General features: G+C 40.3%; 1 protein-coding gene across 1 annotated transcript in view; it reads left to right on the top strand.

Annotated features, from left to right (window-relative positions):
- Positions 1-18,806, top strand: part of col5a2b (collagen, type V, alpha 2b) — a 51,286-nt gene extending 32,480 nt beyond the window's left edge. The window contains exons 42-54 of the mRNA XM_028953758.1: positions 596-757; positions 934-1,041; positions 7,349-7,456; positions 7,663-7,716; positions 7,843-7,950; positions 11,906-11,959; positions 12,148-12,255; positions 12,439-12,492; positions 12,560-12,667; positions 12,917-13,247; positions 17,755-17,942; positions 18,030-18,269; positions 18,374-18,806. Coding sequence (XP_028809591.1) covers positions 596-757; positions 934-1,041; positions 7,349-7,456; positions 7,663-7,716; positions 7,843-7,950; positions 11,906-11,959; positions 12,148-12,255; positions 12,439-12,492; positions 12,560-12,667; positions 12,917-13,247; positions 17,755-17,942; positions 18,030-18,269; positions 18,374-18,520 — 1,770 coding nt within the window. The 3' untranslated portion in view covers positions 18,521-18,806. The remainder of the gene's footprint in view (positions 1-595; positions 758-933; positions 1,042-7,348; positions 7,457-7,662; positions 7,717-7,842; positions 7,951-11,905; positions 11,960-12,147; positions 12,256-12,438; positions 12,493-12,559; positions 12,668-12,916; positions 13,248-17,754; positions 17,943-18,029; positions 18,270-18,373) is intronic.
- Positions 18,807-18,985: the final 179 nt, after the last annotated feature.

Here is an 18,985-nt window from a genome sequence, read left to right on the forward strand (position 1 = left end):
GGATGCTTGACTGGCCTGCCTGCCATTTGTCTCCTTCAGAGAATGTTTGACGCATTTTGAAATGAAAAATGCGTCCATGAAGACCCTGTACTGTTGCGCACCTAAAATCCTGTTTGCTGGAAGAATGGGACAAACTAACACCTGCAACACTTAGTCACTTGATTTCTTCAATGCCTAAATGTGTTGTTAAGTGTTGTTAAAAGACAGGGGAAATGTACAAAGTGGTAAATGCTGTACTGTCCAGGCTTTTTTTCAAGCCTGAATGGCAAGAATGGATATTTATTTACAAATCAAATGATGTTGACAAGAAAAAAATAATTATTTTGTGTTCATACAGTCTGCAATGAAATACAATTTGAGGACTGTTTTTTTCTTTTTTTATTCACATTTTCCACCCTGTCCCAACCTTTTCTGATTTGGGGTTGTAAAATGTTTAAATATTATTATTTTTGTGTATAATACCACAACAGGTTGACCTGCTTTTTGATATTGAGTGCCTTTAATCGTACCATATCCTTGCTTGAAACATAAAGATTTTATTTAGTAATACTATTATTAGACAACTGCAGAATAATTTCTGTATTAATTTCTGCAGGGACCAGTAGGGCAGGCCGGCCTACTGGGTGCCCCTGGAAAGCGTGGTGCATCTGGACTACGTGGTGAACATGGTCTTACTGGGCAGACAGGCGAGCTTGGAGCTGCTGGTTCACCTGGAATTTCGGGAGAGAAGGGAGACTCTGGGGAAGATGGATTACTGGTAAATATTTTCTCCTAGTGGAACTTGAGGTACATTCTATATTGGAGATTACACATCTGTAAATACCAAATGTTTGATTTTGTTAACCAAACATGATTAACTGCTCTTTCCAAGCTTAACAGTTATTACTATATAAGCACTCATCTTCAACATCCTTCTCCTTTTTTTTTGGTCAGGGTCCTGAAGGGCCCCCAGGACCAGCAGGCATCACAGGGCACAGAGGACTGGTTGGTCTGCCTGGTGTGAGGGGAGAGAGGGGAATGGCTGGTTTACCTGGCCCTGGGGTGAGTTTACCTGGCCCTTACCCTCTGGCTGAAGTATCTTGAGTATTTGGATTGTCCTTATCAACTACATGATGCATGTAGGAGTACTCACGATTTAAATCCTACTCTGGTTACTTTCTCAGCAAGTCCAAGCCCAGGAGATTTTGGATTGCTGTGTTACAGATCACGTCAAATTGTTTTCCTTTTGTTACTGCAGATATCAGATCTAAGAAATTGACTTTCAAATTAGACACAAAGTTGGTACAAGCCCCATACAGCACAATTTACATTTCAACAGCATCTACAAAGCTGGAACTTTTCCCAATTTGGTCATTTTTCTATGTGATACAGTAGATGTGTGGGTATCTTCTTCACTGGAATTGGTGACTTGCACTATTTTAAGATATTTCACCATGATTACTTGTATTTGATGTCGGGAATAACCATTGTTTCCAGTGCACTGTGTTTATTTGTTTTGCCAGCTTGCTGCACACATACATCATCAGGTTTAGAACTGTAGCCTTTCTTAAAGGTGGGCAGCTCTCTGTAATTAACTTTTCCTGTAAAAAGTTATAAATATAACGGTAATCAGTGATTAATGGGCCCCCCGTAAACATGGTACAACGCTCTTTGATGTTATTGTAAAAGAATGGATGTGTGCAGAATGATTTTACCAAATACATTATTCATTGAAACTGTCAGCCATCTGATTCCTCTGCTCCTGAAAGAGAAATTGCTCTGTAATTTTGGTTTCTGAGAAAACACATATAATGTAAAAAATATTTTTATGCGTTTTAGCTAAAGGATATAAATTGGAAATTTGTTCAAAATGGTGACACGACTTGGGATATGTAGATTACATAGTATTTCCACAGGATACAAAAAACTGTTTGATCCAAAACCACAGCTTTTACCTTGCATTTGAAATGTCATAGGCAAGAAACTGTTCGACATATAAAAAATTCTTACAAACACTTCACAAAGAACATATTCACAACATACTGACCAAATTGGACCAAATCTCTGAAGCTGTAGCCATGGCTGTGGTGACCCTCTGGTACATGTCATGCATGGTTGTCTTGTCAGAAGTTCATTACCAGGAACAATGATCTAGAAAAACTCAAGGGAGAGACAGTAAGTAAGACTTGGATGGCTGATGCCTGTGTACATGTTGAGAGCAACAAAGGCCCCCTATCTAGGATAGCCTAGGTGAGATGAACATCATAGTATTTGTGTGTTTTAACCAGTATGGAATGCTTGGCTAAAAATATGTGTTTTTAGCCTAAACACTGACATTGTATCTGAGTTCTGAACATTACCAGAAAGGCTGTTCCAAAGCTTTGGAGTTCTTTAGCAGAAAGCTCATCCACCTGCTTTGTTAATTTGTTAATTCTCTGTACCAGTAAGAGTCTGGTGTCTTGTGAGCATAATTCTCATGTAGGGTTGTACTCTTCTAACAAGTCACTTAGCTAATTCGGGATCAGTCTATGTTGAGCTTTGTATGTTAGTAAAATAATTTTATAGTCAGCAAAATGTTACCGGTAGCCAATACAGTTCTTCAGATCTTCTAGTTCTAGTTAGAATTCTTTCAGCAGAATTTTAAACTGGAGTTTACTGAGAGATGATGCCAGGCTTCAAGTAGAGCATTGCAGTAGTCTATTTTTGACATTACAAATGCATGTACCGTTTTTTTTGCATCATGCCTGCTATGTTTTCATCTTAACCTTGAAATATTGCAGAGGTGAAAGAATGCAGTCTTACAGATGATGCTTATGTGATTCTCTGTTTATTGTGATTTCCAGGTCTTTGGCAATTGTACATATAGTGGTGGGAGTCCCATCATTGTTGACTGAGAGGTCGGATAGGTTTCTTCTGCCAGCTTTAGGTTCAAGTAACAATATTTCAGTGTTTTTCGAGTTTAGCTTTAGAATGTTGCTGATCATCCAGTATAATGTCTTGTAAACAGTTCTCATTTTTTTATATCAATGCCTTATCCATGTTTGGTTGAGATGTACAGTTCATCTGCATAGTTGATATAATGTTTCCAAATTATGTTTCCAAGTGGAAGCATATACAGAGAGAACAGTATTGGTCCTAGTATAGATCCTGCGTTGATCAACAGTATCAAAAGCTGCACTGAGATCAATTAGAATGAGTATTGAAATACAGTAATTGTCCGATGATATAGCAGATAATTTTGAACTGACAAGGGCTGTTTCCGTGCTGTGTTGTGAATTAAAAACCTGACTGGAATGCATGAGTATGCTGGGATTTCCCAGGAAATTAGCTGTTTTGCTATGGCCTTTTCTAGAATTTTCCCCATAAATGATAGGTTTGTTTAAGTGGTGTATGGATATAGAGCCAGGTCGCATATGGTACCAACAATCTTCTTGAATAGCTTTGTTGGTATACTGTTTAATGTGCAGGTCAAGCTTTTCAGTGATGCTGAGATTGCCTGTAATTGTAATTGGGTGATCAGGCTGAATCTAAAAGTAGGTGAAATTTTGGTGTTGCTTAGAATTTGTCTTGATAGATATTCTGTTTTAGCTGACTCCATTGCTTTTCTGTATTGATGATGGCTCTCATTCCAGGCTGTTTTTATATTGTATTTCTGTCATTTTCACTCCAGCTTTCATGTGGTGAGCTTGAGTTATGTTATCATTGTACCAGGGAGCTTGTTTTTTTGTCATAATTCTCTTTCTCTGGGTTGATACCACTTGATCCAAGCTTTTGCGAAGTGTGTAATCAAATAGCTCAGTTATGTGGTCCAGCTCTGAATGAGTTGATTTCAATGGTACCTTACTTACTATACTAAGCTCTAAGAACTCAGCAGTGGTGAATGGTGTGATTGTTCAGTTTATCTTTATCTGTTGTGTCAATCTAACATGTGATCAGACATACTACTGTTCATTGGTAGGATCTTGACATATTGTTGCTGAGTTTCAAATCTAGAATGTGGTTATTGCAGTGAGTAGGTCCAACAATATTTTGTTCAATTCTGACAGACTCCAGAATTGAACACAGTTCTAAGAGAATCATCATTATTTTCCATGTGTATATTGAAGTAATGCAAAGCAAAGCAATTATGATTGCTTTGTGTGAAGGTGTACGAGCAGCCATAGGCAGTGGGCAGCCATAAAAGGTGCACAGGGAGCAGGGTGTGGGAAAGCTGCTTTGCACAGTGGCACTTTGGCAGTTTGGGATTCAAACCCATAACCTTACGATTACGGGTCCAACCTGCTAGGTCACCACTGCCCCCACAAATTTCAAACAGAGGACTGAAAAGTATTATCAGAAGAGTTGACCAAGAGTTGTCTCAACAAGGGGTCAGTGCTTTAGAAAGATTTCAGCAGTTAAACTTTTCAAAAAAGAAGTAATTCCTGTATCCATGCTCACCATGCAAGACTCTGATGCTGAAGAAAAAGCATGTTTAAACTTTGCTTAACAACATGCCAGTCACTTTTATAAGCCTTTGTCCTGTCCACATTCATATAGTCAAAGTACATATGACCTTTTTTAGTTTAACTCATTTCACAATTAAGACAAGGTTATCTTATTAGAATTTCATTACTTTATAAACTCAAGAATGCACTGTCTATTCAGGGATTGAGGAAATTACATCATATAGGCGACCAGATGGGAGAAATCATAAAAACGTGATTTAACAAGAGGGAATAACATATTGTCTTGTTTTCATCCACATTTTAGTATGTTTTAATTTGTACACCACATTTAAACTCATTTTTATTTGTCAACAATACAATATCACATGATTGTCATGGCCAACACGCATCCAGCCCACCAGAGAGTGCCAGACCAGCCAGGAAGACCACAACCCGGAAGAGGAAACAGAAGCGTGCATCGTCGAGTATAAAAGTCGGGTGACCCTGAGGAGACGCTGCGCGCTCTTTGTGTGAGATTATTCATTTGAGACACTCGCTTCCTTAAATCACGACCTAGATCTATTGACCCATGAATAACGACCTTCGCCTGCCCCCAACTCTGAGCTTGATCCTTCGAACTACAACGAAATCCATGTTCCCCTGCCTTCCTGCCTCCCAAGACGTCCTCCCGTCCCGCCCATGTTCCCAGACAATCCTGAAACCCGCCGTCTTCCTATTCTCTTCAGCCCCGGTAACCCCCACAGATCCCGACTCCACTTCCCGCCGCGCTGCGGCGCGTCCACTGCTTCCTCCACGTCCCCATTCCCCGCCAGTCTCTCCCCCACAGACAAAACATCCCCGATCCTCCTCCCCAGCCCCTAGCATGTCTGCAAATGCGTCACAGAACTCACCGTGTGACAATGATATATTTTTTTTATAGTGATAGACAATGCTTTGACACTGAGCAAAGCATTGTCCCCACACACTGCTCCCCGTCCATACGTAACAAAAATATATTTCTTAATATATTTCATAATATACACTACTCACAATTAGGGATATTGTGACAAGTTATGGATATTGTGAGAGACTTAGTGGATGTCATACATACGGTGTTTGGGATAGGGAGGCAATTGTAATGGGGTGATACACACCTCATATTTTTGTTTTCCATGTAATGGTCTCATTGTATACAGGTGTGCCTTATATTGGGGCCAATACCAAGAGACAACAATTTCATTATTCTGTAGGTGTTAAAAGCTGTTATTGGCAGTAAGTCATTCCAAGTTCATCATTCAAACAGCCATGAACACACAACATGAAATAATGGACAAGCAGCATCACCTAACCATGGCATACCTTCGGATTGGTGGCAGGCTGTTGCTCGTGAACTTGGTGTGTCTCAAAGTGTCATAAGCAGACTTGCATCACAACTGTCAGAACTTCTGACAGAGTTCATTACAGACCCAGGAGTGGAGCCCCACGAGTGAAGTGTGAAGTGATTGTCAGGCGCCCAGAGAGCAGTGTGTGGGGACGGACCCCTCAGTGGGGTCTTGGCGGATCGGGATTCGAACAACCTTCTGATTACGGGGCCACTTCCTAAACTGCTAGGCCACCACTGCCCCATGACCGCCATGATGACCAGTACCTAAGGACCTATGTACATCATTATGCAACTGCCACACATCTGCTGGCCTGTTTCTAGAGAAACCATTAACAACTGACTCCACTGCTTTGGCTTGAATGCCAGATGACTGTTGCAGGTGACTCCGGTGACTGCACTGACACCAAGACACCGGTGTGAACATTTGCAGTGGGCACAAGACCATGTGACCTGGAAAAGGCAAGAGTGTTCTACCGTTGGGTGTCGGGTCCCCTTGCACTGAAATGATGATGGTCAGTGTTGCTGGAGAAGTACCCTACTAGTGGTAGTTGCCTAGTGGGTTATAGTCCACATTTTAGTATGTTTTCACTTTGTACACCACATTTAGACTCATTTTTATTTGTCAACAATATCACATGATATTTTTTGAGCAAAGCATTGACTGCAGTGTCCCCACACACTGCAAACTCTCCTTTGAATCAGAAAACCCAGGTTCAAATCCCACTTACTACCATTGTGTCCCTGATCAAGACACTTAACCCTAAATTGCTCCAGGGGGACTGTCCCTGTAGCTACTGATTGTAAGTTGCTCTGGTTAAGGGCAACTGATAAATGCTGTAAAACGTAAATGTAAATGGAGAAGGTGAGGTGAGCGATATACTGAGGTCAACATGGTGGAAACACCCGCTACTGACATTGTCCCTGTTATTGTCTAAATTTTTGGGGTAATAAATATTAAACTAATGAAAATGGTGTTTCTTCTCATATTAGTAATATCAAAGGGAATTTTTACTTATTTCATTAAGCAAATAGGAAACAATAACAATTGTCCTAACCTATTGTGAATAGTGTGTTTTGTGTGTATTCATATATTATACGTAGTAATATATGTTGATATATTCTATAATAATATATTTTATATGTAAGCAATATATAAATATATGAAATAGGATAGAGGACAATGTTCCCTGACCTGAACCTCATTTGTGTGAGACCAGTTGAAGCAGAGACTGAATGGTCATACCCCACCCCCACGTGACCTGGCAGAACTGTAGCATTTGATGGTCTAAATAGTCCAATTCCAAGGGGAATGTGTGTAAATAGAATAAAATGTGTGTTTGTGTGTGTGTTTTGCATGTAGGAGTGGTAGTAACCTAGTGGGTAACATATCAGAGGACCACAAAGTTACCAGTTCAAACCCTACTTACTACCATTGTGTCCCTGAGCAAGACACTTAACCCTGAGTGTCTTCAGAGGGACTGTCCCTGTAACTACTGATTTTAAGATGCTCTGGATGTAAATCTAGTGTGGATGTGTCTGAAAGAATTTTATGGTTTTTCAGGGAGCTCCAGGCAAGCCAGGAACATTAGGAACACCAGGAGCTAAAGGTCCTTCAGGTTCCTTAGGTTTGCCCGGGTTGAGAGGCCCTGCAGGACAGCCGGGGGCAGAGGTATTGCTGGAAAATAATCTGAATAAAACTAATTGCAATGTTCATTTCAGTTTCTCTTCCCATTGTTCATAAATTGCATTGTTTATTATGGTAATCTTTACAACACCCTGAGAATGTGCGAACAGAACATGTAACAGAACATATGGTAATAGTTCAATACAAAGTAAATGTTTGTGCTTATTCCCATTGTTTACTTGCTCTTATAGGGTCTTGCAGGTTCTGATGGACCATTGGGCAAGGACGGCATGCTTGGTGTTCGGGTGAGTTCAAGTATGCCCAACTGCATTTGTGTCTTTTACAGGAATTTGAGTGCGATTAGTTGTTGGTCTTACCATGCATTTGAGAAATTGGCGTCACTTAAACTTGCATGTATTGCTTGATTTTAGGGTGATAGAGGTGACCCTGGACCTGAGGGACTAGCAGGTCCTCAAGGCTCTCCTGGCACTCAGGGTCCAGTTGGAACATCTGGAGATCCAGGACAACGAGGAGATCAGGTCAGGCAGCCGAATCAGTTAATATAATTACCTATTGGGGAAAGTAATAATGTACAGCAGAAGTTGACCTAGCCAGTGTATTTGAGCAACTGTGCATGTATTTTTTCATGCAATCAAAAATTCATGAAGCACTCTTCATTTCTGTCTTGTTGTGCATGAAAGAAGCACATTAGAAAAACTTGGTTAAAGGCAGCTCATTACAGTGCAGCAATGGTGGAATGCTTTTATTAATAAATGCATTCCATTTATTGCTTCAACAGTAAAGGCAGATTGCAATGGCTGATTTGGTATTGTGGTGGGTAAACTACTTAATACTCCAGTAATCTTAGCCAATATACAAAAAAGAACAGAACCACGTAGACACTTGTCTACGCCAGCAGACAAACATACATTTACAATATTCACAATCTGTACCTAGGAGTCATATTGCAAATGAAATAACCAAACTCCTCTCCCGTCTTCAGCTCAGCACTGTAATTGTTCTGTCTTTTTATTTTTGCTTTTGTCTTATCATCTGTCTGGAGGTGGCAGCTCCATCGCAAGTGACGCAGTGTTTTATATATATACACACACACACACACACACACACACACACACACACATATATATATATATTTATATATGCAGTGTTGGGAAGGTTACTTTTAAAATGGATTCCACTACAGATTACAGAATACATGTCAGTAACGTATTCTGAATACTTTGGATTACTTAATTTATTGTCATGCTTTTTACAACTACGTGAATGTAGCAATCACAGATTATTTAACCATTTCTTTATTTATAAAACTGTATTAGACAAACATAAAATATGCCATTGAAAAGTATTTACTGTTATGGTCACCAACATATTCCATCACTTAGTTAAAAAAAAAAGTTGCATTGCACAAGGAAAAAAACCCTCTTGACCCTCTTCCTGATTAGGACAAAAAAATATATACAACAATTCTCAAAAATTAAAAATATACTTTTTTGGCATTTACTGTCAATATTATTCTTCCACAAATAATTTCAAAATACTAAAGATCCTTCAATACAAATCAGATATTTTAAACTTGATGTGACTGACAAAATGCACTTTAAACCTTGCCACCAGATATAATTTTAAAACACAAGACAGGGAGGGAAGCGCAGAGGCGGGACATGCTGGGAAAGGTGTTTTATTAACAAACAATGAATAAATATAAATAAACAACAGCGTGGTGGCCAAAAACGGGGGATAAAGGGGATCAACATAAACAAACCCGCAGGTGTGTGGCTATTGCCAGAACTCAAAACACATGGGCATTTAACAAAGGCATGCAACAAGAACCATCTAAGGTGTCAGTGCTGAACTGTTTGGTTGAAAAACTTAAATCCCCCAAAAAATCCAATAATTGGCTAACAATTGCAAAAAACAAACACTAAGTTTACAAAATAATGAGGTTACAAGCCTTATCAGTGAATAATACCAAGACATTTATTATAAAAATTATTATAAAATTATGCCTCGCACTCATGCTGTACTTGAACATTTTGCAGAATTGTTTGGCACTATTACGCGCAGTATTATGCACACTATTATAAGATGGCTTTTGCGCACGCCGGGCAGCTCTCCACGCGGTGCTGCCTGCCTGGGTCGTCCTGGTGGTTCAGAAATCCTAAATCTAGAGGGTATTCATTCGTATGAAAGTTGAAGTGATGTGATTGTCATTGTTTAAGCACAGCACACAGTGGACACAATGAATTGAGTAGAGGGCAGCCAAGACAGACGCCTGGGGAGCAAAATAAGGGGGCGGTGCTTTGCTCAGTGGTACCTCTGTGGCACTTTGGTGTTCCCCGGCAACATTTCGATTTTTGGGTCTGTTTCCCTGCTCTCTAGGCCACCACTGCCCCAAATAGTCCTTCGACATGGATTCTTTTCCCCGTTCATATGACATATTCACATATAGATTACTTTTTAATTGGTAGTAAACTCAGTCCTCTAGTTAATGTGTGTAACTATCAGACCGTAGTCATTTCATGCACCCCTGACAATGATTACACATATTCCTACATCTCACCCCATGACCTGATTTCTTTCTGGAGAAATTCTTTTATTTCTGAAAGTCAACCAGACATCTGATATGTCCCTTTTAGAATTGTGGGAATCAAGGAAGGCCTATTTAAGAGGTCAAATTATATCACACAATGCACACCTCAGGAAGGTCCACACAGTATGTCTCCAGCAGTTGGCACACGAAATTAACAAGTTGGACGCAAAACTTTCCCATGATCAGTCAGTCGCTAAATAACAAACAGAATTCAATTTATTCTCCACATGGCACTTTGAATACATTATTAACAAGACTAAATCTCAAATGAAAATGGGGAGAAAACCGGGAAAAAGAAGGGTTAATCAAACTATATCTGAGATTAATGATGATTCTGGCATTATCCATACAGATCACATTGAAATTAACTTTGCGCTCCTGTTAACTCAAGCTCTACTCTAAATTGTATACTTCAGAATCTTTGGGAATGTACTGCATGTTAGATAATTTTTTTGAGAAACTGGACATTCCGAAGGTTAATGATGAAACAAGGATAGATTTGGATAGCCCCTTAACCAAAGATATGGATTCGATACAGCTATTGCAAACTGGAAAATGCCCTGGCCTCGATGGCTTTTTTTCAAGAGATTAATCAAGGAAAAAGGCAATCCTTTTATGTGTATTTGATGAGTTTCAAAAGGTGGGTTCTCTGCATCTAACTATGCGAGATTCAATTATATGGACAAATCCCACTTTCGACTAATTTCTTTACTGAATGTGGATGTTAAAATACTGTCTAAAATGACTGCCCAACAAGTGAAAAAGGTTTTGCCTTCCATTATATCAAGTGATCAGACTGGCTTTATTAAGAATCGGCACTCACATTTTAATTTAAGACTGCTATTTAACATTCTTTATAGTCCCTCCATCTGATGCTTCTGATGTCACTCGATGCAGAGAAGGCATTTGATTGGGTAGAGTGGGACTATCTCTTCTATTCCCTTAGACAATTTGGTTCTGATATTTAAAGGCAGCTGATTCTAGTGCAGCAGTGGTGGCAGCCATCTTGCATGGTTGCTTTTAAATGGGCTAACTTAAACAAACAGTTTATGTTCTGCCAAGGTGCCACTGAGGTGCCACTGAGCAAAGCACTGTCACCACACACTGCTCCCTGGGTGCCTTTCATGACTGCCCACTGAAAGCAGAGGACACATTTTGTTGTGGGCACCGTGTGCTGTGCTGCAGTGTTTCACATTAACAATCACTTCACTTTCAATGTCACTAGGTGAAGGTGAAATGATTGTCATTGTGATACACAACAGCACAGCACACAGTGCACACAGTGAAATGTGTCCTCTGCATTTAACCCATCATCCTTAGTGAGCAGTGGGCAGCCATGACAGACGCCCTGGGACGCAGAGTGTGGGGACAGTGCTTTGCTCAGTGGCACCTTGGTGGATCGGGATTCGAACCGGCAACCTTCTGATTACGCAATCACTTCACTTTCATGGGGTGGCATTGTGTGCATCCTTCATATTTGCATACAGGAAGTCGATTGTCCTTTTCTTCCTGGAGGAGCAATGCACAAACTGATTAAAAAACAGACAGGGTCGAGACTCCAGAAATTATGGTGGAGTTGATGACATCACATGCTGTCTTGGCATGTACATTTGGGGGTGACACACACCAGCAACATCATGTTAGAATTTCATGTGCATGTAATATGGTCAAAGATTCACCACCAGCAGTTCAATGTCATGACAGGAGAAAATGTCTAACTGTAACTTGTCCAGAGTTGTGCCACCTGATGTTAATAAACAGTGTAAGTCCCCCAACTTTGCACTTGCCACCAGTCTTTATGTCCATGTCTCCTCTTACAATAAATTCATATTATATTATTAATTGCAGGATATACATGTGTTATGGGAACTATTTTTTTTCAGGGATCACAAGGACTCCGAGGGCTTGCAGGTCCAGCAGGAATTCGAGGAAAGAAAGTATGTTCCTTTTGAATGACCTAGAGCAATCAATTTTTTGTCCAGTGTACTGTAGACATGTCAGCAGTGTTAGACTGGTTAATCTAAAATAACCACCTTCTATTTGCAGTCAAAGTACAGGGAGTAATAGCTGACAGTTTACAATTGATATATAGAACTATGGAATCAAGGCTATTTGTTAATCCCAGGGGCCTCAAGGACCAATGGGAGACAAGGGTGACAAAGGAGATACTGGAGAAAGAGGACAGAAAGGTCACAGAGGATTCACCGGACTCCAGGGACTTCCTGGAGCTAATGTGAGTTAATTATTTTTTTTTTTTACTTGCAGTCATGAGATTCACAAAATAGTCTTAAATTTAATCTATATTAGATATGTTTTTTCTCCGGGATGTCAAATGGTTAAAGCACACAACTTCAATACCTGTTCAATATGTTCTAAGATGTAACAAAACTATATATATTTTTGTTTTCTTTCTAAGGGAGCCTCTGGAAATTCTGGACCTCCAGGAATCATAGGACCCAGTGGCCAGAGGGTATGTAGTCATGAGACAAACACTATGAAAATTGTGATAAAATCTAAACAATGTCTGCAATCTTCAGGGTCTTCCTGGTCCAGTCGGACCACCGGGGAAGGAAGGAGAGACAGGAATCCCTGGAGGAATTGGGCCACCAGGACCACGTGGTGAATATGGTGATACTGGACCTGAGGTGAGCAGTAAGGGTCCTTTGCATTAATGTGTTTATCACTGTGCTGATTGCCATAACTGTATAACATAACAAAGAATCTTTATGAAGTCCACAACACAATTTTATTCCAGCAAACCATGTTACAGAAGTTGCATGGTTACTATTGCATGGTTATTCATGTGCTTCTTAATAACTGTGATATTCTTCTCAGACAGAAGAGTCAGGTTTTATGGGTAATTCTAAAGCATTACAACAATATATTTTTTCCAGGGCCCTCAAGGTGATTCTGGCCCCCCAGGTCCTCCTGGCCCTCCAGGCCCTACCACAGCAGCAGCGGAGGACCTCTTTGGTGGACTTTTAGACTATGAAGGCGAGGCTGATGTGGAGTCTGAAGGAGCCCCACCTCCACTACCAGAGTTTAATCAAGATGAGGCTCAGCCCAATAATCAGTCTGGGGTGAAGTTTGTGGACAGCGGTGTCCATGCATCCATAAAACATCTGGGCAATGTGATTGTCAGCATGCGCAGTCCTGATGGCAGTCGGGAACACCCTGCCCATAGCTGTGATGACCTCAAACAATGCTATCCACTCAAGAATAGTGGTGAGTTGCCATGTCCTCTTCACAGAACTAAAGTGAACTGCCGTATCATCCCATCATCTGCATTAATAACAACATTTATTTCTTATATAGCCCAAATTCACATACAGTATGTCTCAATGGGCTTTGACAGGCCCTACAGTTGACACCCCCCACACTTGACCCTTCTGCACACAAGGAAAAACTACACAAAAAAAACTCTAGGAGAGAGAAAAAAAAGGAAGAAACCTTGGGAAGGAGTGATAAAGAGAGGGACTGCAAGTGGTGTCAGTGAGCCTGCAAGTGGTGTCAGTGCAGGGTTTGTGATTGGCCAATAAGAGAAAAATATGTGTCCATTATGATGCTAATAGTCCATTTGAAAAGCTTTAGTTGTTACAGTGGTGGTGGCTGTGGTGACCCTCTGGTTCAATTCATGCTAAGTCCTTGTTTAGCAGTTGTCAGGAACCAGGATTTATCTGCTGGTCTCTTCCCTGGAGTCTGCCAGTAGTCTGTGTGCTTGATTCAGTATCTCGGAGAAAACAAACAGATGCAGCGTCAGACGGTGGCATTGTACGACTGATACTGAAATATGGTATATTTGTGCAACAGTGACCTGGTACCATAACTAGGGCAGCCTAACTAAGGTTAATTTAACACTGTCTGTGCTTAACAGGGTGACGGTGTGATAAAGTGGACTTAATAATTGACACTGTGTCTGGGACTTTAACAGAAGGCCAGAGAAAACAGATTTGTTTTCAGTTTAGATTTAAACAGTGAGACTGTGTCTGAGTCCCGGACACTGACTGGCAAGCTGTTCCACAACTGTGGAGCTCTATATGAGAAGGATCTGCTCCCAGCTTAAAGTACTTTCTGTACTTTGGGTACCAGTAGTGACCCCGCACCTCTTGATCGCAGGGGGCGTAGCTGGTCGTAAATAACTCAAATTTCACTCAGGTACTGCGGGGTGAGACCATTTAGAGCTTTATAGGTCAAAAGTAGGATTTTGTAGTCAATCCTAAATTTGATGGGTAGCCAGTGCCGTGATTGTAAGACTGGGGTGATGTGGTCAAATTTCCTAGTTCTAGTTAGAACTCTGGTTGCAGCATTCTGTACTAGCTGGAGTTTACTCATGCACCTACTAGAGCATCTAGACAGTAGTGTGTTGCAGTAATCTAACCGTCATGTAATAAAGACATGGACCAACTTTTAAGCATTGTGCATTGAAATGATGTTTCTTATTTTTACTATATTTCTAAGGTAAAATAAATGTTAGACACACACAGTGTTAAATTCACCCCAGTTAGGCTGTCCGAGTTAGGGTACCGGGCCACTGTAGTACCAATATACCACTATAACCACATATTTCAGTATTAGTCGTACAATGCCACCGTCTGCCGCTGCTTCTGTTTGTTTTCTCCGAGACACTGAATCAAGCGCACAGACTACCGGCAGGCTCCAGTGAAGAGACCAGCAAATAAATCCTGGTTCCTGACAACTGCTAAATGACGACTTGGCATGAAACGAACTAGAGGGTCACCACAGCCACCACCACCATTTACATTTACATTTTTACATTTAAGGCATTTGGTTCATTAGGATTGAATACAATCTTTTTATTCCCCATAACAACTAAAGCTTCAGGGATCTTCAAATGGACCAGTAGCATTATAATGGACACGTAATGTACACCATGACACTAGACTACACTTGGACTTCTCCACCTTTAAAACTGTAGGCCTTTTTCTCTTATTGGACAAACAATCACAAACCCTGCACTAACACCACTTGCAGGCTCACTCTACCCTGGAAGGGGGTCCCTCTCTGTATCACTCCTTCCAAAGGTTTCTTCCTTTCTTTTTTTTCTCTCTCCTAGAGTTTTTTTGTGTGGAGTTTTTCCTTGTGTGCAGAAGGGTCAAGTGTGGGGATGTCAACTATAGGGCTTGTCAAAGCCCATTGAGACATACTCTTGATTATGGACTATATGGGTGTTTATGTTATCAGGGTTTAACAGAAGAAAGTTGGTGAGCATTCACTGTCTAATGTCCTTCAGACAATTCTCTGTTATGTTTTAGCTGCTGCCTCTCATTTGGCATTGCTGATAGATACAACTGTGTGTCATCAGCGTAGCAATGAAAGCTAATACCGTGTCTGTGAATAACGTAACCTAAAGGTAACATGTATAAGGAAAATAGTAGCGGACCCAGGACTAAACCTTGTGGAACAGGAGTCATTTGAAGACGAGTCATCGTTGATGTCCACAAACTGATACCGATCAGTCAGATATGATCTGAACCATACAAGGGCTGTTCCCTTAATCCCAACATCAATCTCTAACCTCGCAAGGAGAATAGCGTGATCAATAGTGTCAAACTGCGCTCAGATCAAGTAGGACAAGCAGCGAGATGCGTCCCTGATCAGAGGCCAACAGCAGGTCATTAACCACTTTAACCAGCGCTGTCTCAGTGCTATGATGAGGTCTGAATCCAGATTGATCTTCTTCATGGATATTGTTGCTGTCTATGTATGCGCTCAGCTGCTGGGCTGCTGGACTTTTTTTAAAAAAAGTATATAAATGGAAGGTTGGATATCGGTCTATAATTTAAAAGCTGACTGCGATCAGGGGTATGATGACTCCTACCTTGAACGAACTTGGTACGTGGCCAGTGCTCAGCGACTAGTTAATCATTTTAAGGATAGGACATCGGGTGCTTCTTGTTTAAGGAAACTTGTAGGAAGCGAATCCAAATCGTACATTTATTTGACGACGAGATTAGTTTAATGAATTCATGCTCTTTAAGAGGGTTTAAGCGTTCTAATCTGTGGTCTGCTATTTGAATATTATTTTCCGTATTAATATCGAGAGAGATGTTTGTTGAGCTTTTAATCTTATCTCTATTTGTAAATATTTTAGTATTAAAGAAATTCATAAAATCGTCACTACTGTGATGATATTGAGTGGTAGTATCCGTTTCTGTCTTATTCCTGGTTATCTTGGCTATAGTGTTAAAAAGGAATCTGGGATTATTTTTGTTCTTGTCTATTAACGAGGACAGATACGTTGATCGAGCCGTGCTAAAAGCCTTCCTATAGTTAAGGAGGCTTGCCTTCCATGCTATTCGGAATACGTTCAATTTACTTTGACACCATTTATGTTCTAATTTCCATGCAGTTTTCTTAAGCGAGTGCGTGTGATCATTATACCAAGGAATTACATTTTATGCTCGAACTATATTCTTTTTAAGGGGAGCGACATTATCTAACGTACTACGCAGTGTTAATTCTAGATATTTGGTTGCTTGGTCGAGTTCAGCGGGGTCTGTCTGTGAGTTTATCAGCATTGATAAATCTGGTAGGATATTAATAAACCTCTGAACTGTACTTGATGTAATTATCGGTTTGTCTCTATAACAAGGGGAGTTGAGTTTATTCTGTCTAAGACATATTTTAAAAGCAATAAGGAAATGATCTGAGATTATTTCAGATTGCGGAAGAATAACTATGTCTTCTATATTTAAACCGAAGGTCAGTACAAGATCGAGGGTGTGACCACCTTCATGATTATATTATTATATTTTTATTTTTATAATTTATTAGATTTTGTTTAACTACAACTGAGTCTAGTATAGTAAGGAATGTGGTTCTTAGCGAGTCTTCTAATTTGTCACAGTGGATGTTAAAGTCGTCGACAATTAGGTCTTTATCCACAGATACAACCAGGTTAGAAACAGTCTGTAATTCACCAAGAAACTCGGAGTAAGGTCCAGGGGGTCTATAAATAATAATCAATGGATTGAACTTATGATTTTTATTTTGTGAGACTACATGGGTTATGTTGGTATATAGAATCTCAAAAGAGTTAAATCCATGTCCGGGTTTATGAGTAATACCGAGGTTATCATTATAAATTACTGCGATGCCACCTCCTCTTCCAGTTAAATGAGGCTGCTGTCCGGAGGGCACTACTGGTACCGGCGCCGAGGTAGAGACTAACTGGGCTGGTGCGCGTCCGGGACTAGAAAAGAGTCTATTAAATCTTCTGAATCGATAATTAAATATAAATTTCGGATTCGTTCTTCTAGCTCGGTTATTTTCTCCGTCATTTCAGCTATTCTCCTACACTTTCTGCAGGTAAAATTTTCACTACTGATGGTGTTCGACAAACTGTACATTTCACAAACTGCCCAGGGGATTAGTGAGGGAGCCAATTTTTGTTCAATTTTGTTGAATTTAGGTTATTCTTAATTCAGAGGAAATTCAGGAAATCCTTGTAAGTAACACCAGCTGACGCCAAACACACCAAACGAGCACTTCCTTCTTCTGAATGTATCTGTAGCACTGCATTAATACTGGATTCAGTTAGTTATAACTGTGTCATGCAGAGGCAGTGTAACTCATGTTTAATATCTTTTCCTGTAAGAAGATTGTTCATCTATCGACTATAGTGATGTGCATAAAAATTTGCAAGTCTGGGTTAGCATAAGTTAACCTGAAGTTAACTTCTACCGAGCGCTCACTTTCTTGCCTGTTCCAGGTGAATACTGGATAGATCCTAATCAGGGCAGTCTGAAGGATGCTATTAAAGTCTATTGCAACATGGACACAGGCGAGACCTGCATAGCTGCGGCTCCCTCCAGCATCCCACGGAAGAGCTGGTGGATGTCTCGTTCCAACAACAGCAAACCAGTGTGGTTTGGTGCCAGCATGAATGGAGGAACTCGGGTCAGAACAATGTATCAGTACATGAGGACTAGTTACAGATTTTCCTTTGTGGCTCTTATTGTCTTTTCTGATTTGTTGTTGTTTCAGTTAACCTATGGCAACAGTGAAACAAGGAACTCAGTGTCTGTGCAAATGACCTTCATTCGTCTGCTGTCTAAGGAGGCTTCACAAAAAATCACTTACCACTGCAGGAACAGTGTGGCCTACAGGGATGAGGCCACTGGGACCCTGAAGAAGGCCCTCATTTTCAAGGGCGCTGATGGTGTTGAAATCCGTGCCTATGATGCCAAACGGCTTAAATACACAGTCACTGAAGATGGTTGTTCCGTATGTCACCATTTTGTTTTACCCTCACTAGAACTGTATATGCATATTTACATTACATTTTATGAGTGATATTAAATAAAGCTTCTCTAAACCTTGTTTTACAGGCCACAGGCAGGGACTGGGGAAAGACTGTGTTTGAGTACAGGACACAAGAACCGGCAGTCCTGCCTGTTATGGATGTGGCTGTTGTGGACATTGGTGGGCTGGATAAGGAGTTTGGGATGGATATAGGCCCTGTGTGTTTCTCCTAAAATGACCCTGGACCTGCATTGTTCTTTGGGTTTCTGGTGACGTTCTGCTGATAATGGTCATGACGTCATGTGTTGACACAGTGCTAAAACATTGTGTAGTTCATGACTCATACAGTAAAATAAAAGGAAAACCACAGAAGTATATAGTCACTGTACATTTGTTTTTGTGTTTTAGTTTGATTATTTATGTTGAATGCATTTATGTATTTTATTTTAACAGTGGTGCTACAACAGTAAGTTTAAACTCAGATTTTCATACTTATTAAAGAGTTTTGTGGAAGGAATATTTTTATGGTCCCTTGTTTGTCCAGCCTCCCAGCTCTGGAAAGTTCATTCACAAATTGAGGCCATTATGTGTCACAATCTTTCAATGTATGCTATTTGGGACTGATTTTATTTCTAGTTTTTATAATCCATTTCATATGAAATTTATACATTTTAAATAATGAAACATTTTGTTTCATT

The sequence above is a fragment of the Denticeps clupeoides genome, chromosome 15 (assembly GCF_900700375.1).
Source record: "Denticeps clupeoides chromosome 15, fDenClu1.1, whole genome shotgun sequence".
Lineage (NCBI taxonomy): Eukaryota > Metazoa > Chordata > Actinopteri > Clupeiformes > Denticipitidae > Denticeps > Denticeps clupeoides.